This window comes from Uloborus diversus, chromosome 5 (genome assembly GCF_026930045.1).
Source record: "Uloborus diversus isolate 005 chromosome 5, Udiv.v.3.1, whole genome shotgun sequence".
Taxonomy (NCBI): Eukaryota; Metazoa; Arthropoda; class Arachnida; order Araneae; family Uloboridae; genus Uloborus; species Uloborus diversus.
The window spans coordinates 179527310-179552252 of record NC_072735.1 but is presented as its reverse complement, the minus strand read 5'-3'; the positions used below and the strand labels follow the sequence as shown (position 1 = coordinate 179552252).

At 33.5% G+C, this 24943-nt stretch overlaps 1 protein-coding gene across 1 annotated transcript in view; it reads right to left on the bottom strand.

Moving 5' to 3' along the window:
- LOC129223312 (ubiquitin carboxyl-terminal hydrolase 8-like) overlaps window positions 1-23396 on the bottom strand; it is a 79863-nt gene extending 56467 nt beyond the window's left edge. The window contains exons 1-5 of the mRNA XM_054857878.1: window positions 23116-23396; window positions 15063-15174; window positions 12659-12806; window positions 7785-7867; window positions 1036-1172 (exon numbers count right to left, since the gene is read on the bottom strand). Of these exons, the coding sequence (XP_054713853.1) occupies window positions 1036-1172; window positions 7785-7867; window positions 12659-12806; window positions 15063-15166 (472 nt within the window). The 5' untranslated portion in view covers window positions 15167-15174; window positions 23116-23396. The remainder of the gene's footprint in view (window positions 1-1035; window positions 1173-7784; window positions 7868-12658; window positions 12807-15062; window positions 15175-23115) is intronic.
- Between the last annotated feature and the right edge of the window lie 1547 nt (window positions 23397-24943).

Below are 24943 nucleotides of genomic sequence, written 5' to 3'. Positions count from 1 at the left end.
AAAAATATTTGAATTTTGACATCCTGAATTCCAATTATTTTTTTCGCAATCACAGGTGTGTGTGTATGTAGGCATGTGTGTTTGTGTCTGTGTGCAGGTATGAGTGTGTGTGTATGTGCCTGTGTGTTTGTCTGTGTGCAGGCATGAATGTGCGTGTGTGTAGGCGTGTTTGTTTATGTCTGTGTGCAGGAAAGTTTGTTTGTGTCTGTGTGCAGGGGAGTTTGTTTGTGTCTGTGTGCAGGCATGAATGTGTGTGTATGTATGCATGTATATGTATGTATGTATGTGCGTGTGTGTTTTTGTCTGTGTGCAGGCATGAATGTGTGGGCATGTGTGTGTACGTGTGGTGTGTATGTGTCAGTATGTACGCATGTGTATGCGTGTGTTTGTGTCTGTGTGTGCAGGCATGAGTGTGGGTATGCATGTGTGTTTGTATAGGATATCCATGCAATCTGAAGACGGAGGAAGGCGGGGGGAAAATCAAAAGACATCCTTCAACAGTAAAGTGAGAACAATAAGCAATCGTGATTGCTCATTTAAAAAAAAAGCATTAAGTCCTATTAATGTAACAAATATGCACAGCTGACCTTTGGGGAAGAACACTACAGATTCTGTTGCGGGGGGGGGGGGGGATTCATAGTTCCAGGTCTGGACATGTTACAGAAAAGACTGAAAATATTTTAAACCAGTCTCTCTTTTCACACCTGATTTTGTTTAACAATATTGCATATAGTGCCAGCCATAACTGGAAATAAGATTTTCAATTTAATAATTAAATAAAAAGATGAGAATAAAATCGAATGACACCCTGTAATCAACTCGTTACTTAGACAGGAGTTTGATCCATTAGTTTTAATTTGTTTTTTGTTTTTGTGATGATCAGACCAAAGTGGAACTTAAATTGTAAGGACGACTGTACAACAGCCTGTGAAGAAGAACAATTCACATCTTTCATGTAGCTAAATTAGAAACATAAACAATAATGCATAATAGTTCAGTGTCGCACATAGGAATACCACAGATGCTAAAACATACCTTTAATTTTTGGAGTTGGAGATATGGAAATTTTATCATCACCAGCTTCACTGGGAGTGGGTGGCTTTTTATGCAGCTCAGACAGCATTTCATTTTTTTCATTCTTCTGTTTCAGCGTTGTTGCTTGTTGGTTATACCTGTGAAATGAACAAGCCTCAAGACTTTACAACTTACAATAAGTAACATGTACAGCATGCAGCAATGGCAATTTTAAAAAATAAAGAAACAAAAGTTATTTCTCTCAGACCTCAAGTATGCTTTTTTAGGATCAAGTGAGAAAAAAAGGGTAACAATTTGAGAACCATAGGCGAGAAAATTTTGCACAAATGTAAAGAATAAATGTTAAGCATTTGAGAAAAAAAAGTGAAATAAAAATAAATCAAATTTAACTTACATTGATTTTCAGAAGGAAATAACTACAGAATTTAACTATAGATGCACCATGTACAAAGATATTAAAAATTCTTAAGACCATTTTTGCATTTTATTTAATATAACTTCCACTTTCATGAAATGCTTATAATGAATTGCTTTCTGAAGCGTACCCTTGTTTCAAGATGACATTTATTTTTTTTAGTAATTTTTTTTACATGTTAGTAAGATATTTTTTGAGTTTATGTCTTTATGATCGCAACCCAGCGAATTTCCCAAAGCAGTAATTTTAAGTCTGTGTTTATAAGCAATGCATTAAAGCTCTTGATTAGCAGTTGCCAGTTGCCAACGGGTGACCCTTCCATCACAAATAGCAACCAAAAATTCAAGTCCCAGTCGTCAGAAGTGGCGATTGCGAGTTTCATTTTTGTTTAAAATATTATTGAGCTACAACAACACGCTTCTAATCCAATATGAACCCTTCTCTAGTGGTGGGTTATCATCATTTTTTATAATTTCTTTTTTTTTTTTTTGGTTCAATCCAGATCGAATATTTGTAATTAAAGTAACAAAAGCAACGATACAAGTGACAATTAAAATTGGTCCGGTTTAATGATTTTCTTTATCGGTAAAGGGTTTGTTATAGCATTTATGACCTTTTGCAATTCAAAACTACCTGAATAATAATAGTGCCAGGAGACAAAAAAATTTTTTGACAAACAAATAAACTAATGTCTGTATGAGTTCACACATTTGCTTTCACCCTCTTATATATAATAGCCGATGATCGAGTAACCTGCATGTTTTAACAATAAAACTCAAGCCACGGCATGATAATTTGATAATATGTTTTGGTAATGTTAAACATGCAGGGAAAGACTTTATTATGACAAGGCTGAACTCGATCCGGCAACATAACTGTTTTACTGGTAAGACTCATTTCAGGGGAATGAAGAAACGAAAAAACGGTCAACAAAGAACGTTACCTACGGAAGTTTAGGGTTCATCCACTGGAGTTAAGGTTAAGATGTCAACTATCGAACTATCACCAAACAGGCAATGGCTTTGTTTAAATGTAGAAGCAATTTTCACCGTCATACTTTGACGGGTGATTTTTTAGTTTAGTTATAATTGTCTATATTTCTATCATGTTAAAAAATTTGTAAAATATTTCCTTTTGTTGCATGTTTATATCTTTATATTAAAAAAATATATCTAGTGACATTTTGTTTGTTATTTTTGTAGAGTATCATAATCTAATTTATTGTGAATATTACTAACAGCGAATAGGTTGTTTACTTTTTGTGCTGTGCACTACCATTAAGAATTTCTAATCTAGAGCTTTGCAATGCATTACAAGAACCATTTCATCCAACAAAAAAATAGCGAGACATTTAGCAAAAGCATAGGACTGTAGCAAAATGCGTCATGTGGGATATTAGCAGCTAGATAGTATAAAATTGTCCTTGTGATACAACATGTTATCACACGCATTTTGGAGCATAACACAAAATCAGTTAGTCCTAGAATGCTAAAATATCCTATACAGTTTAAAATCCTTAACTCAAAATTGCTTAACATGAAATGCTCATTTGGTATTAAGAGTTACGAGTCACGTAATAAACTTATTAGATAACATGCATGAAAATAACTATTATGTTCACATCAGTACTGGATTAAGACTCTAAAACAGTTAAAATTATTTAAGGCATTGAATTTGCACTTTTCAGTTTCCCATTTTAATATATGATTACATAGTATTATAGGATTGGTCTAACTTTGTAAGAAGCACCTGTTTTGTGTTTAAAAAAAAGAAATATTTCTCAGGACAACAATTTTTTTCAATCACAAGCCGTGAAAAAAAAAAAAGAAAGAAAGAAAAGTAGTTTACTTTGTTTTTTAGTTCTAAACAGATTAACAGCATACAGCGGAAGTTTGATAAAAGCAAGCAATTAAAAAAAAAAAACCTTCCAAAATACTAAATTCCGGATTAAATAATAAATAGCAAGATATGAAACGTGTGCATCTCAAGCAATATGCAACAGATATGCCAGAACCATGATTTTCGCGTTGTTGATGCAGGATGTATCAAGGAGCTGACTTTGGCACATTTTGGTACCCCCTTCACTTTGTATTTGTTAGAAATTTTTAAATTCAAAGTTCAGAAGTACTTTTCAAACCTTTCAAGGTTTTCAAACACTTGGAAATTAAATTTATTTTTTCCCAAGTCCTTTTCATTTTTTTTTTTTTTTAGAAATGAATCATGAGTTGCTTTTGGGATTTCACAGGCTCCAACAAAGTGGGGGCCCTAAGCTACAGTTTGCTTAGCTGATAGGTAAATCCAGCCCTGGGTGGCATGTGTTTCCGTTGATGAGGTTCGATCCACTTTATACAGCTTGTTCAGAGTTAAGGTCTACATCTCATGTTTTGATTGCAATCAGATGCTCCAAAAGGAATATTTACTTATTTTTTGTGAAAAATCAATGTGAACTTTGAGTCCTTTTTTAAGTCCCTCTTGTGAGTTCTTTGTCCCTTGTATCAATAATTACATACAAGGCATCTTTTTATTTCACACCATGTCACAAGTGTTCCTGACACCACCTTGCAACACCTTTGTATTATTTTATTGTGTGTCGTTAAGAAAGTTTTAAAACTGAAAGATTTTGATTTTCAGATTTTCATGTTAATTTTTTCAGTTTTTAAAAAATCAGGGTTCAAAAATATCATGAAATTTTTGAAAATATCCAATATTTTGATATATATTGGATATTTCGATATATATCCAATATTTTATATCTGTCCAAACTCAAGTCTTCAAAATAGTAAATGCATTTTCAAGACTCTCTTTATTTTCTAATATTGTTATTACAATATGAACACTTAAAATTAAGGTTTCTTTTATTACTTATATCTGACATTCCATTTGACATGTTAATCAATTTTAATGGAATTAATTTAGCATTAGCTGTTTTACTCATTTTTCTTCTGTTAGCTAGTTTTACACAGTTATAATATGATTGAGACATTAAAAATATGTATTAGTTGGTGCAGAGTCATAGGATATTTTCTTTTTTTTTCTGACAAACGTTTAATATTAAATTAAGCACTTTTAATCTGAAGTAAAATTGTTACATTACTAATAATTTTATGAATATAAAATAAAAAAGGAATACTATATTACTTTGTTATATTAATAATGTATTAATATATCTTAAAAATACAGTACATAACTTTTTGGTTATTTTCAAAAATAAATGAACAATACTACTATGATTAATATAACTTTTATATTGAAAATACCGTGGTTGAAAAAATATCGAAAATATAAAAATACCGTGATATTTTCAAAATAAATATCGGATATATATCGACTGATATACACTAAGGAACATTGAAAATAGCGCCCCAAGAAAGAAGAAAGGTACAGTTGCGAAATTTTCATATAAGAAGAATGACATCTGATATGCAAATGATCCATGCTTGGTGTCAATGCGCATAACCGTTTACCCTACAGTATTGGAGAAATCGGGGAAAAGGTGCTATATAAACCAGTGCATAATGTAAGATTTATAAATGTTGCGATTACATCCAGATTGTCGAAGAACCTTAATGAGCAGGATGCCAGGTAGACGAGTTAGAAAACGTTTCTTACAGTTAAGCCAGTTTGAGAGAGGTTTAATCATCGACATGAAAATTGCGGGCTGGTCGACGAGCTGCGTTGCTGTCCAGGTGAATCGTTCGGAGTGTTCCGCTAGAAACTGTTGAATGCAGTAGACACGGGATGGTACGCCTCCCAGACGCTCCAAAAAAAAAACAGATCTGGAGTGACCAGGAGGACCACAAGGAGAGAGGATGGAAGGATTGTGTGGCTAGCACTTGTGGATCCAACAGTGACTCGTTTCACCATACAAGCAGAGGTAGGGGGAGTAGTTGTTCCCCAAACCATTTCTAAATGTCTTGTGGAAGTAAATCTGCAATCCAAGCGCCCTTTTCGTGTACTCCTTTTAACACCAAAATATGGCAACTCCCTCTGCAATGGTGCGAAGCCAGAGCAATGTGGGATGTCACTGACTAGCAAAAGGTGGTGCTCAGTGATGAAACCCAATATGTGTTGGGGTCAGATGGTATCTGCCCCAGGATGTACAGGAGCCCTGCAGAAAGGTACCAGTCCACCCATTCTATCGCATGACACACTGCCCGCACAGCGGACATAGTGGTCTGGGAGACTATAGCCTATGATAGCCGGTCTACTCTAGTTGTGGTACGTGGAACCTTAACGGGCCAGGGTTATGTTAATGACATTCTGCAACCACATCTAAGACCGTTCCTTTAGGAACGGTCTTAGAGGGCCCAGGAACAGTTTTCCAGCAAGTTAATGCTCGCCTGCATACAGCTAGAGTTGCTCAAGACTTCTTACGTCCTTTTGAGACTCTTCCTTGGACAGCCGTTCCCCCAATTTGTCCCCTATAAAACATGTATGGGATCAGCTGAAACGCCAGATGTTGCCGTGCTACTCTGTGCAAGATTTAGAAGTGGCTGTTCAAAACTTGGGGGTCCATCTGCCTCAGGACAACATAAGACGTTTAATTAGCTCAATGTTGGACCGTATTGCGGCATGTATTGCAGCAAAAATGGGTCCAACCCGCTACTAAAGTAGCACTGTTTTTATCTCATTTCTTAGTCTGTAATTGTTTAATTGTTTAGATTCTGGGATCAAGTGTATCTCTCATATGTATTGTTCTGTACATTAAATTTCACTTCAATCCAATGCTTCCTTCTTGGGGCTCTATTTTCAATGTTCCTGAGTGTATATTGGCGAATAAATCCTGTAAAAAGGTGTCTTAAAAAATAACGAACCTAAAATTAAACTGTACATAAAACTTTCAAGATTTAAGACTTTCAGGATTTTAATATATTGATGTATAATTCTATAAGTAAAATTAAAGAGTTGGTGAAGTTGGTTAGTTTTAGTGTAATATGCATCAAAAAGATGCAGTTTGTAAGTAATATTCCTGAGTTATTGACATAAGGTTTAAAAAAAAATGTTGAGCAAGATGCAAAATGCACAACGTCTCGTAGAGTCTTTAAAAAGGGGGGGGGGACAATACATTGATCTCCCCCCCCCCAAGAAAAAACACCTGGCATAGGTCAATTTATTTATATTGTAACAGAATTGATAAAGGTATTAAGGGGAGGGGGGAGAGAATGCAATTTCATGCTAGATGCATTAAGATTGTGGAAAGAGAAATCAAAACCATCATCACCTCAGGGTAACAGTATATGAGCAAATGCTGCAGTTATTTCTTTGACTGCATGTGGAAAGTAGGATTGCATAACCTTATTCAACTTCTTATTCCTACATCCATACTTTCAATTGCATAAATGGTCAAAATAAGTCATAGAGTTGAGATATTAAAAGTTTGAAACGAAAAAAAAAAAAAAAATAGTGAAAAATATGAAATCTAAATTTTTAGATGTTTCCAAAAGCCCTACATCATATTTAGGTAAACCAACAGCAAGAAAAAACAATTTGAACACAAAAAGTTTTAATTAGTACAACCAAAATTCACCGAGATATGAAACCAGCGTTTTGTGACTTACACCTTGTACACTGGTAGTCTGTAACACCTTTTGTTGGGGGAAATATAGTGGCTAACAAGGGTTTAAAATTATATGTGTGCATAGAGTGCGTTTTTTCAAATTGTATGAGCCTTTGCTTTGCGTTTTTACGAATCACAGTGTGACAAATGCATTTATTTTTCAGATGCATTGAAAAATATATTTTGTTTTTCTTACTTCAAGAACCTGTCATTCTTCTGAAAGGGCAATAAGCTCCAATCTCATCTTCTGCACGGTCTCTTTAAATTTTGAACTCTAATATATCTAAATATAAGTTAGCTTTTTCGCTTCAAACTTTCAATATCTTAACTTTGCACCTTATTTCAACCATTTTTGCAATTGGAAGTAAGCATCTAGACTAACAGTAGCAAAAATAGGGGTCTTGCATTCTAAACTATGAGATGTTGTATATATTTTTAACTTTGGTGAATTTGTAGAGTTATTTAAAATAAAATTTACTATTACATAGAAAATAAATAATAGTATGAACATGACTTTTCCCACTAGTAATGTTTTCAAAACTTAAAAATTGCCCCCCTTTTTTTTAGTACAGGCTTAAACTGGATTTTCTTTAAATTTCCATATTTCTCATTTAATTTAAACAAAGATAAAAATCGCAAAGCAAAATTCCAAGAATAAAATTCACAGAACTCCGATAATTGGTGTAAATTAATGACATGCACAAAGATATTTAATATGTCCAAAAAAGTTAGCATTTGGTAATACAAGCAATCAGTTTCTCATGCCATTTTGCTTACCTTTCAGATAAGCTGTCCTTGAGTATTTCTGCCTTACCAATTGCAATATTTGCCAACTCATACAAACGTTTGATGCTAGAATCCTAAAAAACAAAGTAAGAAAAATATTCATAAGCAAAACTAGTTTAGTTTCTGCAGAATCACATACGATACAAACACTTAACATAATTTCCTGCTTATTTGAAGAAGTTCCCAAAAAAAGAATACTTTTTCTATTAATCATAGTGATCCCAGCATATAATAAATCTAGATCTGTTTAACTGGTTTGTAAAGTGCATTGAACCAGAATTCCATTCAGCAACTTTTAAAAAAGATTTTTTTTTTTTTTTAAGAATGAAACAGAAAAATAGAACTTTTATGGGGGAACAACACGCACACGGATAAAGCTTTAGAATTTTAGTACAAAGAAAAATAAAAGCAAGAGGCAAAAGAATTGGGAGAAGGTTCAATTTTACTGAAGGGCTTTTATTTAGCTATGAAAAATGTTTTAAACAAACTCTTGCTGTTATATTTAATGCCTTTCTCATTTGACTTGATTAACACATTAACTATCAACAGTGGCGTCGCTACCTGGGGGTGGTCTGCCCTGGGTGTCACCCATCTGGGGGTGACCCCCAAAGTGGAATTGCAAGGTTTTGAAAAATATAAATGCTTCAATTCAGAAAATTTCCCCCAATATTTCAAGTTATATTTATTCTATCAAACACAGTTGCATCACCACGAGGAACCTCTTCTTCCCCAAACATTACCATAGTTCATCGAAAATGCATTTTAAAGACTAAAAACTTGAAAATTTTCTGGGGAGAAACCCCCAAATAGTGATTATTATACTCCGCACTAGAATCATATTGTCAATACTCATTCCTAGTAGTGGCGAAACCAAAAAACGGAAACCCATTATCTTTCCCTGTGTTTGAAATAGTTGAAGAGTAGTCAATTCCATATATCCCCTTACTTTTTTGACCTTGCAAGGGCCCTGAACATAAACTAGGACAAGTTATGTAAAAAGAGTTCATAGTTTTTTTGTTTCTTTTTTGTCTTGTGCATTATCCAACTTAAAATTTCGTTCTAGGTATTCGGTTGTTTCTGAACAATGCATGAATTTCATGTTAATCTAGAACACTAAATACTTTTTAATTTTTTTTGTTGGTAGAGGGAGGGGGAGGGGAGACACCATAAATTACTGTCCCAGGTGTAACCAGTGCTAGGTACGCAATTGCTGTCATGTGTTGTTCAAACCATTGTTACTTATTATAATACATAGAACTATACTCGACTGCAAGCTTATTTGACAATGGAGAAATGAGTTGAGGCAGAGCGAGGGAAATAGTTCCTAGCTCCTTGTCCGATATTTGAGTGAAATTACACTCTTCCCTTTAGAAATTGGATTGGTTAGTTAAACCCACGCATACGTAACCTATTTTTATCATAATTTCTGTCAATAGTTAAATATTTTCAATTTTACCAGCGAAGCATTTATCCAATTGAATCAAACGCGCTAGCCAATAGCAGAGCATAGACAGATGGCGATGTCCTCTTATTCCCTAGTAAGCGTGAGGTTTTACCTGTTAACTCGTTTTTTTCTTACGTGCGTCGTGATGTCATAGTCAACTTAAGCTGCAAGCAAGTATAGTTTTTACAATGAATAACTACTTTTACTGCATAATAACTGAAAAAGATTCCACAATAAACACCAGTTTCAAAGAAGTGGGATGCTCACTGTAGTAATCAGAAGCCATGTGCTAACTAAATAGCAATGCAAGCTATGCAATAGTTTATTCAATAGCTATGCAATTCAACAGCAATGGTTTAAAAATTACATTGTTATTTAAGATTTTATGCTAGAAGGGAGTTTGTTTAGAAACTTTTCCCAGGTTTTTATTCTCTCGATCATTTCGTGAACTTTCAAAAATGTTGAGAAAATACTTTTTCTTTTTTTTTAATAACAATTTTGAATGGTAAGATTTCAACAGTTGAAAATTTCAGCTAAAGCTTTAAAATTGAAAAAACACTCTTGTCCTACAAAAAAAAAAAAAAAAAATATCGGAGCGTAACCATCTCTGTTTTGGGAAAGGAAAAAAAACTCCAAATCCAAATTAAAACTGTAAGAAAAATACAAACTAAAATTTTAAAGTTCAAATCAAAACTTTTTCCCTTGCTGCTCAATGTTTTACAATGAGAAGGTAGTAGCACTCCAGTGTTTAACACATCCTAAGCGTTGTCAGACTTTAAGCAGCAGAATTTTACTCATACAAAATGTGGAGGGTTTTCTGTTAGCGTTTTGCCCCCCTGAAAAACCCTTGTAATCAGTAATATCCCCCCTTTTTTTCAATCCCTTAAATCAGTCTTGATGTCATGTTTGGATATCAAATACCATTTTTTCATACTTTGGGTGTTAGAAAGCATCACACAGCTTCTAATTAAATTTAGATCGAGTCTTTCGTCTGGCCAGTAAAAAAAAGTACATGATTTTGAAGTTTATAAAATATGTAATTAGGCATTATCCTGCTGGAACAAGTTGTCTCCACATGTAATTCATGGTGCTTTTGGTAGAAAAAATATTGCTCAGTACATCAACTATGCCCTCAAAATTCATTCTGCACTTCACAAAAAATATTAGAGTAGTTTCTGCCCATTGAGAAACTTCCTCAGACCATGACTGAGCCATCTCCAAAGGTATATGCTTTGAAATTTTTTTTTCCTTCAGAGATTATACCAGAAGTAGTAAAATCCATCTAGACCATCCTAATTAAACTTTTTCTTATCAGAAAAGATTATTTTATCCTATATTTCCAGTATAATAATGCATTTTTGGCACACTCAACCCTTGGTCTCTTATGAACTTTTTAACACTAGAAAGACGGAGGGGCCTGTGTGGCCCCTCGCGTAGTTTGTTGTTTAATAACTCGGATAATATCTAACGGAACTTAATGGAATTTTCTGACTTTTCATTGTATGACACTATTTGAATGCTTGTTTAATCATTTAATCATTCGCCTCATAGTACTGTTAATATTGATCCTTATACTTAGAAAGACGGGAGGGGCCACAGTGGCCCCTAAGCATTTTGACAATTAAAAAAAATTTTTTTTTTCCTTTCTCCTAATTGTTGTAGCATAAAAAAAATGCCATTCACTCTAGTTTAACCTGTAACTTCTTCTTTATGCAGCCGATTGGATATCCAAATGCTATAAACAGTACAGACTGCTTACCATCCTAACGGTGGCCATTGCTCTTAGAAAGGAAAACTAATTCAACCTTTTGCCCAGTATAGAGAGAAAAACAAAAAATAATTAAGTACTAAGTTTTTATTTAATCATGAAAGAAGGTGTATCAGACATGTGGACTCCCTGAGGAAGAATTTTTAAAAGAATTCATTCCAAAAATAGGTAGGGGCCACACTGGCCCCTTCAGTCTTTCTAGGTATACAGAAAATGTCAGTCGTTCTAGTGTTAAAGAGTCTGTCATGACATTTGTTTCACATCGTGAAACTTTTTCTCTTTTTGAAAAAAAAGATCTTGAACAGTTCGGGCACTGCATTATAACTTGAACCTAATATCTGTTGATGTTTGTTTTTTGGAGCAAGTTCATCTCTTATTATCATTAGTTTCATACATACAGAAACCGAAGATTTTCCACCTTCTCGTCTTTGTCGATCTTTTTTGCCAGAATTTTTAAGAAAGCTCTGAATGACCAATCTCTATCTATTTAAATTTGTTGTGATTTCACATACAGAATTTTGAAAATTTTTAGCAACCACCTTGCCTTTTCTCCAATTCTTTAAGTTTAGTACCTAGCTGGATGACTCTAAAAATAGAATGTGACCTCCCTAATTGCTTACTAAGAATTTATATTGTTATGTAGCACAGTCTGCAGAGTAAAAAACATTTAAATTTTGCTTTTTAGAACACACAAATCCAATTGTCCTTATAATTTTTCCATATCAAACGGATGTCTAAACTCAAACTTCTTTCTACAAATGAGAAATTCTTTTGTATTTCCAATAAAAGTTATAAAAAAAGTTTCTTTACAATTAGTTACTAGTCATGAAATTTGCATATTCCCGACAAAATGCAGCAAAGATTTTATGGTTTTTTCCTTTTATCCTAATAGTTTTAACCACCACTGAATATAATTTTTCATTTTTTCTTTTGAAATTTCTTAGGTAGCAAAAAAATACATTTTTTGCAATGCATTAAAAGATTTTTTTCTTACACAATTTACAGGTATTGCATTTCAATATTGCACAAGAAACCACACAAAATTAGATGAGAATACTAGCTGCATAACCCGGCTTTGCACGGTCTACCTCGAAAATAAAAGTTATGTTAAGTGCCTCGTGTTCAACAATCAGGACTAAAAAAAAAAAAAAAACTGTACAATTTTGTGGCAGATTGTAGAAAAATAACCATAAAGTAAACATTTCAAATCCCCCGTTTACAGGAAAAGCCAGAATTTTATTTGTTCATATTCGAGAAAAAAATGGCAACAGATCTTTCTTCTCAATAATTTTCTTCACGCTACAAATTTTAATCAAAGCATTGTTATGGAAAGTTGAGATGAAGCACTGAATAATAATATGAATAAAGGAAAGCCTTCGAAAAAAAGGGATTTTATGTCAAAATCTAAGTGTCATAATTAATAGTTTTTAATTGAAATCTCCGCTAACTATTATCGGAGGATTATGTCAAATAGCCAAACACAAAGACGGAAAGATTACGAATCCATGGATACCTGGTTCGATGGTCAGTTCACTGTCGTTCGTGGGAAGTAACTTGGACATAGAAACATACATACATACATAGATACATACGCTCAGTTTTTTATTACATAAGATAATCCCAAAATAAATAAAAAGCATTTGAAATTGATACCTGACAGACTCTTTCATAATCAGCTTTCTTCCTTGCCAGAAGGAGCAGCTCAACAAACCTGGTATATAGTACATAAGCTCTTTCTTCGTCCCCACTGAGGTACGAGCTCTCTGCAGTTTCAAAGACTTTGTCCGCTGATTTCAATACTCTGGAAATGTTTTTATTTCAAATGGTTATTTTATTTGTTACAACTAACTTAAAACATAAATAATGAAAAAATACCTTTGTGCTGAAAATTAAAATAATCGGTAATCCAATGTTATGAAGCACAAATAATTTGCAATAATTTGCAGTAATTGCAATAATTTGCAATTTTTGTGCTTCATAACGTTGGATTACTGATTATTTTAACTTAAAACATCTTAGATAGTCATCAATAAGCTAAAAAAGTATGTACTAGCATGGGCACCAGTTTGCAAAATTTAAGGCTTAGATATTTCCCCCATGGTTTAGTAGGATATTTTCCCCAAGGAAACAGATTTCAGTACAGATTGGACTTATTAAAATTTGGCATTTTTGATAACTTATACATTAAGCCCCTCCCCCCCTATTTGGGCACCCATGTGTATTAGACAAAAACAGATCATCAATATTTTTTGTTCAAGCTATTTTCAGTTGGAAAGAGTAGGTAGTGAAAAACTAAAATGCCTGAAATATTTCTTGATTTGATCGTGATGATTTGGGGGATAGAAGCTTCAAAAGGGAAAAAATAAACTTCTTTGTTTCATTAATTTGAACATATTTTAATGCACATTTATGGCAGACGTAAAATTATTTAATGGTAGCCATTATATTAATTAAGTCCATAATTTTGAAACATAAAAAGGTATTTGTCAACTTCACAAAGTAAGTATTTTCTTTTATTTGTTTTGTGTCCTGCAAATAAAGAATGTAAATTTGTTTCTTGTCCCAAAGCAACACAGCCTAATTTCTTTTTTAAGTGGTCTGTTTTAAAACGTATTTGAAAACATTGATGAATTTAATATAATAATTATATGATGAATTTAATACATTAAAAACTAATATTTTTAAATACATATACGTATCAATGCTGTTGCATAAACAGGTAGATGCAGGTCATATAACTTAAAGTTCTTTTATTAAACAAGCTATGATTTAAAAAAAAAAAAGGTTAAAGGCAATTCTTAGCAAATAATTTTCTTCAAAATTATATCTGTTCTCTTTACTTTTTGTCATACATTCAAACCATCTTTATTTCTTTCGTAGAAGTAAAGTAATAAAGATGGTTTGAATGTATACGTAGACCCATTTATCTCTATCCTTTTTTAAAAACTACAATGAAACCCCTCAAATGTGGATAATTTTTAATTCCCCTGATTACAAGGCAAATAACATTATTAAACTCCTGTCCTGTGGACATTTCTCTATTGCAGACAAAAAAAAATTTGTCCCATTAGTGTCTGTATTAGTAGTAACTTAAATACGGCAGGAGTTGTTTGTGTTTTTACCTCGAACTTTTTTAGGCTTAGCTAAAATTTAGGCACTACTTTCTTCATTAAATCAATCAGTAAAAAGCGAAGGAATTGTCTCACACTTTTCTTTTTGACACCACTGGAAATAGCATCTTTTTTTACTCCAGATCTAACTCGACCAATTGTTGAAAAACTGAGCTTCTATCTCCAAAGGGAAAAAAAAGTTACAAGGCGTAAAAAATCAAGTTCGAATAAACTCATATTCATTAATATGTTTTATTTGGCGTTGCCATAGTTAAGTCTTTTCGATTCACATGTTTCTTCTTTCTTATTTACAAACTTTAAGGGTTTCGATTTTAACGGAAAATTTTAGGCTCAACTCAATTCAAGCAGCGAGCTATAGAGCAAAATATGTTACTAGAGACCACGAATATGAATGCGACTTTTCAAACGTCACAAAATTGCAGTTTTTCAATGCTCATGAGCCCTTTGCCCCTTATGGTTCTGCAAGTTGGTACAAGTTATTTTGAAACCCGGGGAAGGGGTGCTTTCTGTTCCAAAGGAAAATGCGTTTTTAATCTGTTTCTTTTTAATAGACGATTCAAATCTTTACGAATCAAATAGGATTCCGAAGCAATCTTTGGGGGTTGGTGAGTGCTAGCAAGCAGGGGGCAGAGCCCCCTAGTATGAATACAAAAAAGTAACAGTAGTAACCACAACATTGATAAACCACAAAATAGCTTGGAAAAAGGGCTCCTTGAAACCCTGAAACAAGTGTCTGTAATCAGTTGTTAATTTGTACTTTATCAAAGTTGTGCTTCTGCTGTTATTGTTCATTCACTGTGTTGATCTGCAAAATACCATAGATTCCATTCATGATCAAAAAAATAAAATTCAAAAAATGGGAAAGTATGGCTTATGGCAGCAAGGTAAATGTGAGCTGAATTTTATGAAGACAAATTTGAACTTACTGTGAAGCATTCTTGTTTTTAACATCAGGAATAGTTTGGTGTTTCGCCTCCAGCTCTTTTATAGTAGAAGCAAGGTACAAGTTCTTCACAGTGGTTGAAGGCATCTTGGTTTCTGAAATTATGGCAGAAAAATTAAAATTTGTGTTAAAAACTTTAAAACATGTGGTTCGTGATTACTAGTTAGTCATTAACAAGTGAAAAGTAGACGTTTGATATGCTGTAGGCCCCGCTTAATCGAACATCGTCCGTTCCAAGAAATATTATTTGATTGACCGGTGACATTTTCTTTACCGTTCAAAATTGACAAGAGTTGTCTTAAAACCGGGGGGGGGGGGGGGGGGGAGAGAGACTTTTTTGCCTCAATTTTTACCTTGTTTGTCTACTGTGCTTTACATTTGATATTTATCATTTTCTTATGGTCTAAAATGTGTATATTTCTTTGTGTTAATTTAATTTTTGACTGCATTATATATATATATATATATATATATATATATATATATGCAATGGCAAAGACAAAATAAATTTGATAGAAGAGTGGAAATGTTTTGATGGAATATCGTCACCTCAGAGCAACAGTAAGATATCTTAGTGTTGTTTCTGGGATTAGATGTCTTACTTTTGCTCTGAGACGACAATATGAATGTTGTTTTCTTGGCCCATTGTTGTTGAAAAATATTACTTTATATTTTTAGATTATGTTTAGATCATACTTTTAGATAACTGTTCTTACTAAATTGATTTCCAATTTGTTTGAAAATTTTCTCAGCAAAAATATTTGTGAAAGCTGATCAATGTTATTCGATTATCCAAGAAAATTATTTGATTAGCGAGGATCTTTAACATTACGTCTATGGGGATGCATTCAGTTCCTGGAGGTTTTATTCGTATAAGTGGGATATTGGTTTATCCGTTACCCGATTAAGTGGGGATGACAGTGACAACTTTTTTTTGCTGGGGGGGGGGAGGGTATTGGTTAATTGAGTTTTGTGTGCAATTCTTAAATTCAGTCAAATTTTGACTCCAAAGAGCATTTACGTGCAATGAAGAGCTTGACAGATAATACAGTCAACCCTTGTTTATTGCGGGAAATCCATTTTAGACTCTACTTCAATAAGTGAATTTTTGCAAAGTAGGATTCTTTATTATAAGCCAAATATTTTCGTAGTTAGAGAATAGGAAACTTACTTATAACCTTTAACTGCATTTCTCAACATAATTTGAGCTTTTTAGACATGGAATAACACCCTTTTAGCACTATTAGTCATATTACCCAATTTACCCAAAATATTAGAAAATATAACATTATTTTTAAGCAGGGACGTAACTAGAGGGGGGCAGACGGGGCTCGTGCCCCGGGAGCCAGATTTTAGGGGCGCTAAACTGACTAAATAAATGCTTAAATTTAATTTTTGAAAAAAGACAAGTTATTAGAAGCTTCCCCCCCCCCCCCCCCCCCAAAAAAGAAAAGAAACACGCTGTGCAGGCGCTGGCAGAAAGTTTGCCTGGTTTAATGTGGATAAAGAGTGGGAAGGATAGACAGAGAGAGAGAGTAGGAGGGCACAGTAAATAGCATGAATGTGTTTTCTCAGAGTGACCAATACTTATTATATCTTATCTAAGAATTTTCCTCTGGGAGGAGGAATATGGGAGCTAAGCTGAGGGAAGTACACACCAATACAAAACAGCGGAAATGCTCAAATGTCCTTTTTCTACAATTAAACGTCATAAAGCTGTCAACATGATGTCTTCCTCTCAGCTTTTACAATGACGAGAACTTGCCTATCCCACCCCAAGGGCCTGAGGGAAAATCGTTACTCTTCCCTTGGCCACAGCCCATGGCTTAGAAATTGGAGCCACTATCTTTGTCCAACGGAACCATTCTCTAAAGAGTATCTTCTCTAGCTCGTACCACGAACTTTTTCTCTGCGTTTTACTCCGTTCTCAGGATATTTTTTACTCATCTTGTATAGTTTTAAATCAATTTTAAGATATGTTGAAAAAACTATTTGAAGCTGAATTCAGAAAGAGAGTGAAAGACCACGAAAAAGAGGCCCCCAACAATCTTCATCGTATTTATCATCGTGGTTAACTGCTAAAGATGTTAAGAGAGTAGGTAAGGCATTGTTTATATAATTTGAATGATGTAATACAAATTTGTTGAATTTTATAATTTTTCTCATTCTTGGAAAAAATTTTCACACTATAATAATGAAGATTCAATTTAAAGTTCAGGAGGCTGCCAATTTTTCTTTAGAAAATACTAGGGTTATTTTGACCATAAATTTTTGACTTAGTTTCAATACATTTTTTCCACCCACACAATGTTTTAAACATGCTTACATCATTAACGTCAATCAATGTGTCAGAAATCGGCTATTTTTTACGGCTCTAAAGTTATTGAACTTTCCTTTGATATTTTTGATGCATATTTATAATTACCGTAGAACCTCGTTTATCTTGCCCCCTTTTATCCAGATCCCCGGCTTATCCAGATCAAATTTTTAAAGTTAAAAAATATATTCACTGAAATGATATAATTCTAAATTATGATAGTCGGAACGAAACTGTCAATGTACCAAATATTTGCTCTTTATTTTTATTAAATACACAACTCCTGCATAGGACGTGCAATAAATTATAGTCATCTTATAAACAACATGGCATATTTGGAGTGTCATTCCTACACCACAGCAGCTGAACTAAAAATGATTAAGTGTTTGCGAGTAACAATCCTATATAATTTTGTTACAGCGTTTTTAGCTGTTATAAAAGATAAGTCTGCTTATTTACGAATGTGTTTTACAAGTTACCCGGATTTTCGTTATCCGGATTGCCTTTGGTCCCCGCTAGTTCGGAAAAATGAAGTTGTACTGTAAATGAAAATAACCTGAACGGAAGTGCACTGAAAACATATAACATTTTTAAGATATGTCTTCTTTTTTTTTAATTATTTTATTTTAAAGGTTAACAGAAAAAGTTTTGATCTCAAGCACATTAGGTTTCTGTTTTTCTATTAACTGTTTCTCAGATGTCGCATTTATAAGCCTCATGGCATTATAGGCAGCGGACTCCTTTATCACTGCCTAATTCAAATATGACTTCCAGTCGTGAAACAATTCAAAATTTGATACCAAATGGAATGTTATTTATCTATTTGTTCTACTGGTTAAAGAGTACTCCATCCAGGGGCGCCGACTTGCAAAAATTATTGAGGGGGCTAGACTGCACCGGTGATCCAGGGGTTATGTAATCCCATGGCGTCCCCCCGCCCCACTTTTCAAAAAAATAAGTTAAGATTTTTTGAACCTTGAAAATGCCAATTTACATATTTTCTGGTGTATATGATTTATACAAACAAACAATATGTGACATGGCGTTTTCAAAGTCAATCTAAGATTTTGTATACAAATTTTCTGGTTCAATTAGATCATGTCACTTGTCTTCAATGTGGGATATTTTTACAGTTCTATTTTGGGGGAAGTTGTGCAGTTCCGTGGCTAGGCAGCCCAGTGCGCTTAAATACAAAAAATATTGGGAGGGTGGGGGATATACCGCGGATTTAACCCCAGGAAATTTTCTAAATTGGAGATGGAAAAAGTAAGTTTTACAGTTTTTTAAGCATTTTAGAGTAATTTGTTATCAACATTAGAACCCCGAAAACTCTACTCTCGCTAACTCGACACATGTTTTGACTTTAAAACACACACACACACAAAAAAAAACCCCTCATGTATGGTATTTTCGTAAAAAGTTAATTTAATTTATAGTATAATAATTTTGTTTTTATACTATTACAGAATAGTGAATACATATATATAAAAAGATTGAAATTATACTTAAATAAATCTTAAATTATCATTAAAAAATAAAGCATAAGATATTGCTGTCGCACTTTGAATAATGAGTGAAATAGCTAATTTAAACTTGCTTTTAATAAGGCTCAGAGTTCATTAAATAAAAATAATATCCCACAGTTAATTTGTTTAATAAAGTTAATATAGTATGTAAATAGCTGGTTTTTATAGGGTCTTATCATACCCAAAAAATATTGAAGTATTTGAAAATAACTAATGCAGTACTATAGTAATACGGTAATAAAATAGTACTAATATTTTGAAATTTTAAATCCAACATTCTGTATGTAGTTAATTCTCTATTTTACAGAGATTTTTAAAATTGCTTTAAATACCAATATTAGAGCTGTCAATAGAAAGGTGCAAATGTCGACCGCCTGACTAGATTACCGAATTTGAAGTCATCGACGACTGGTCGAATATCCAATTCATCCAAATTATATCGCCGGTTAAGAACAGCCAAGTTGTTCAATCACTTCTTCCCCATTGTTAATCGGACAGACTATCCGCAGGTTCGCACACTGGGACAAATTCTAAGTGCTCGCAGCACCGTAACACTATCATTATTCACACCACTCGTTTTCAGTTGACATACTTTTTATCGTAAAAATTATTTGTTGTAACTCATTACTGAATGTATTTTACAAGGTAACTATCTTCAAACAAGGAAAATAAAAAATACTGGAACAAATTTGTGAGTTTAGAAAGTATTAAATAACTAATAATTTTCTTAAATTATTGGGGGGGCTCTGCCCCCTCAAAAAACTTTTTGAGGGGGCTCGGGCCCCCTCAAGCCCCATGGAGTCGGCGCCACTGACTCCATCATGGTGTACCGAAAAGTTACATTACAAGACATGTATAAATTGCAAATGCATTTTGTGTAAAATTCGTCCTAGGCTCATATGACTCAGTGAGAAACAAAGGGATGTAAGTGGATATTTTCAAGTTTAGAGTAAAACGCGATAGCCTAGGTAGGCTTTCATTAATTTTTTTTCTAAATCATGTTATACAGCAGCACCTACCAGGGCTACTAGTACTATCTCTTGCCCCAAAACAGAAGAGGGGGTTCTCCTACCATTTGCACTGGTTATCTCCAAATTTTTAATTTCGCCCTAGTGTTGACATTATGAAGTTTCTCGGGGTTTTTTTTTTTTTTTTAGTTCTGTATGGGGGGGGGGGGGCGCCGAAACGAGGTCTTGCCCCTGTTTGAAAATGACCTAGTTACGTCCCTGTTTTTAAGTAGTCAACTACCCATGCTATCAGTTCTTACACATTGCAACTAGCCTGTGAAAAAGTGCAAGTTTTTTCAATGATGAAATAGCAAATTAGGGACAGAATTTTAACTGACCCAACTTTGTACTGTTTCCCCATTGAAAGTAATGCTTACTGTTTGAAAGGCAAGTAGTTGAACACAATTTACAAGTGCATTTATCCCTTTTCAATGATACAGTGAAATACACCTCTAAGAGGTGCTCAATAAAATGGTCTATATTAATTTTATTATGTAAACAATTTTACTTTGAAGAAAAATTTAATTTTACTTTGAAGAAGAAAATTGAACTTTAACTTTACTTTGAAGAAATTTTACTTAAGAATAAAATATTGATGAACAATTCAAAGTCAATTTTCTTGCTGTCTGAATTTTAGGGGTTGAGGGGGACCTATTCAGCGAGGATATACATCTATCTTCCTCTTCTGAAGATGTGAACAACACTTCACTCTATCCTCTTTGTTTCAACTCCTTTCAAACCGGTTCTATCGTAACTCAGGAACTGAATCTTGACGTAGACGCAAGCTATTTCTCTTTTTGTGTCATGTAAATTTTGTTTAGTTTTAATTTAAGTTGTAAGTTTAAAAAATCTATGTCAGTTTTTTTAAAAACTGAGATGATTTTTAGAAGTTTTAAGTAGTAGACTACTCAAATCAATCTACGTTTCGCGATTACCCGACCCATGCAGGTTCCTTATTAAGTTAATGTTTATAAAAACCAAATCTTATACGATCAAATATTAAATCAGAGTATTATCTAATAGTAAAGTACCTGCTACAGTCGAATCTGGATAACTCGAAGTTTACAACTCGAATATTCCTTTATCTCGAAGTTTTCATCTGGTCTCAAACTTTTGAGACTGTTATGGAAATTTCCCATAGCTGAAACTACCAATAACTTGAACATTTTAACCAGTCTCTTAGGACTTTGAGTTATCGAGAGTTGGTTGTATTTAGATTATGTGTTAAAATTAATATAAATATCTAAACATTCTTAATGCAAAATGTTTCAATTTTTGATGACTTTGTAAAAGCAATATCATGCATTCTTTCTTACTTGTCTATCATTTAGTATTTATTTTTAGAGAAGGATTTAAGAATGCCACAAGTTAAAATATGAAGACAGATTAATGCATCTAAACTAATAACACAGGCCAACAAAAAATATTTTTTTCTTTGGTGCCCAGAGTTTGAGAACTGATTTTAGATATGCTTAGGGCTCTGAATCGAAATATGAAATTAGTTTTTCTCTAGCAGCTCTACTTTTTTAGATAAATGCTGGTGTTTTACCCAAAATGTGCAGTTTTAGCTCCATTTTGCGCACTTCTAAAAGAAGTCTAGGCTTCTTAAACAAGGATTGCTTCTGGTATATTTACCCTATTGTCAGCCTGCAGTCTAGTAACTTAAAGGAAAATTCACCGGACGCAGTAAAAGTTTTACAAGTTTAGTAATAACGCTTCAACAAGGTAAGATCGATTTGTAAGTTCTTGGCTTGCATATATTCGCTTCTTGCGATGTGTGATGAGCTGGATTTTTGTATACAGTGTTTTTCAGAGCCTGATTAATGTAGCGGGTGACCCGAAATAAACATTTTTTGTGGAATCCTCTGAAGTCAAACCTTATAAACATAAACATTAATGGGGAACCACCATTTCAGGGGTGTTGAGGTGTTTTACCACTTGTTCAAAATATTTGTTGGGAGGTAAAGTATCCCACACTTAAGTACACGTTAAAAAGGTAAATAAATAAAGGAGAAAACTTAAGAAAATGAAAGAAAATTAAGGTAAAGTTTTCTTAAGTAAGACTACTACAATTTTTGTCATTTTGAGTGTCTTAAAAATTAGGGACCCATGTCCAAGAGCCTAATTTGACTGTTTGGTAATCAATCTCTTATTATTTGTACAATACAATAGGAATAAAAAAATTCCTGTTTTGTGTTTTATTTGATCTATAGATGTAACTTCAACCTCTGTTTTATGTATATTTAAATGTTATATCTTAGAAATTTGAGCTTCTGGGCAAAAACTGATGTCATATTTGAACTCAGGGGGACGATATACAAAGTTAATAAAGTACAAATTGCTTTAAATCTGAGTGTATTTGAAGAGGTCCCTCAATTTCATCATACCCAAACTTGATTACCATTAGACCGATGAGGAAGTATACCATTTCAAACAAATAAAAAAGAATTTTTTAAATCGGTACAGGCAGGAGTGTGCACAGAAATTTTGGGGCCCGTCACAAATGACTTTTCAGGGCCCCTCTCCATATTGTGTACCCCTATAGTTCACCCCTAGTTTTAAAAATATTGGGCCTCCTTCATTCTCAGGCCCAGGTTGAAAAAAAAACAGGTGTTCTTTCTCACTTCTCTTCACATAAAAAGCCGCATGACGCAATCATAACCTTCTTTTTTGAAGTCTGTTAAAAAGGCTGTAGAGCAAAAAAAAAAAAAAAAAAACATTTTGAATGGACACAATCATATAAAAAGGATAAAGAGTTTCATTTTTAACTAACATTTTCTAGGAAGATTGATGATGAAATGATGAAACGGAAAATAAAGGTATATATTATGGTTAATGAATAAGACAAATAACTTGCAAAATATCAGATTTTTAAATAATACAAGTCGAAAAGAAGTGTGTTTAAAGTAATAAGCGTCAAGACTTTCAATTCCCGTTTTGAATAGAAAACTGGGCTCGGATTAAATCATTCAAATTAAGATTATGCAAAAAATGTGTACAAAATACTTTTTCTTGAGATATTAAAAAATAATAATAATAATAATAATAAACATGAAATGATAGTATGTAAATTCTCAGACATAATACTCCTTAAAAAGGAACACATTACAAATACAAAAAGATTCAAGAACACATAGTTAATTTTAAAAACATAAATAAAATATAATAAAAAATAAGTAAACATACCTATGCTATAAAATTTACAAGAGAGAAAATATTCCCATCATTTGATAGCAAGAAATATTCCGAGTTCAACAATACCGAAACACGGAGCAAATACTGTTTATCTGTGTACGATGACATTCATTAGTGAATTTCTGTCAGTGAAGTAATCATGAAATTTCTGGAATTTATTATGAGCACTGAATGAACACCAAGTAAAGCATTTTTACGATCGATAGCAATATTAAATATAGGACGTTGACTTCCCGAAATAAAGTATTTACACTGAAAAAATAAAACAGCTATTTCACATAACATTAATCAACTGAAGTACATCACCATCGAAAACACATTAACTTATTACCAGTGCCATAATAGAAAGTGAAAGTGGAAGTTATAGCACAGACCAATGCAAGGCTTCCCTAAAGCTTGGGTGCTTTTTGAATGACCTCTACGGAGCCTGGGTCCGCATTTGGGAGAGACTTTGGCTTCTCAAACATTTATACTAAGAACATTTTTTATAACAAGAATAGAGGGGAGTCAAAACGACTAAAGTTCATCTTAAATTTTAGTGATTATTATGACCAGCAAGTCCTTAACTTTCACTTATCACGACTGAGAAAGTTATGCCTGTCTTGAGAGATAGTGACGCTTTTTATTCAGTTCTGTTATGAGAAGAGCTAAAGTCTTGAAATAGATGATCTAGCCACAATATTTTGTTGTTCTTGAAAAGTGTCAATGCTAAGAATAATGGTAAACAGTAACAGCTCATGAATAATGTGATCAGAAATTTTTAGGTATATTCTTTAGGTTTATTCAGCCAATATACGTCCAAAGGCGATAAACACCAGGGCTACATTCGGAACACGGGTACCGGTCGCACCGGTGCCACCGCAAGCGTTCGGAAACGATCCGCTTGCGGTGCGACCGGTGCATGTTTCCGAATGTAGCCCAGTAGGAGAGTTATTAAAGGAGCTGTCACTTCTGAGATCAATTAAGTTTTTTCTTATGAAGAAAGATACTAGCTGATGCGTCAACGATTACGAACTACTAGCCTTGCTTTCCCAGAAAATATTTGTCTTGTAGTTAACTGGTATGTTTCGTTTCCTCCTGCGAAACATCAGAAATTTGTATCTCGTCCCCCAACTCAAAAGTTCTTGGCTAGTCCTTACTTTTCAAAAAACAGCGAACCACCTTGTGAAAAGAAACATGGAGTGATGATCTGCCCCCACGTCTTCCGAAAGTACAATGAAAATATGAGAATTCAACCATCATGGCTAAATTCAGCTCATATGTCACATCGTTTGCCAGGAGAGTTTCCCGATCAGGGACCGAATTTACAGCTGTGCATTCGGGGCCCGGGGCACCGAAGGAAAGGGGAGTGTGGCAAATTTCTGTCATCATTTTATTTAGGGACCATTGTTCATTGTCTCTAACTAAAGGAAACAAAAAAAATTTGTCATTTGACTATTTTTTTTTTTATTTTGAAAGCATATTAGTCAATTGTGAAGAACGATCATTTTCGCTATTGAAGAGAATTAAGTGTCATTTGTGTACTCTCATTTCTGATGGTAAATTATCTTTATTAGCTGTGTTATCAATCGAAGGAAGTTAGACCTAAACCTTGATTATGAGGACATTATAGATGAATTTATTACTACAAGAAAACAAAGGAGAAAATACATAAAGAATCATTGATGCGCAGGAACTACATTATATGATTTACCTTTACCATTTGTATCATAGTTTTCCCATCTGCGGCTGTAAAAAATTTTCTAACATGAAAGCCATAAATTTATTTTAGATTTATATTAAATGATTTCTTTGCAAAACATCTTAGTTATTAACTTTT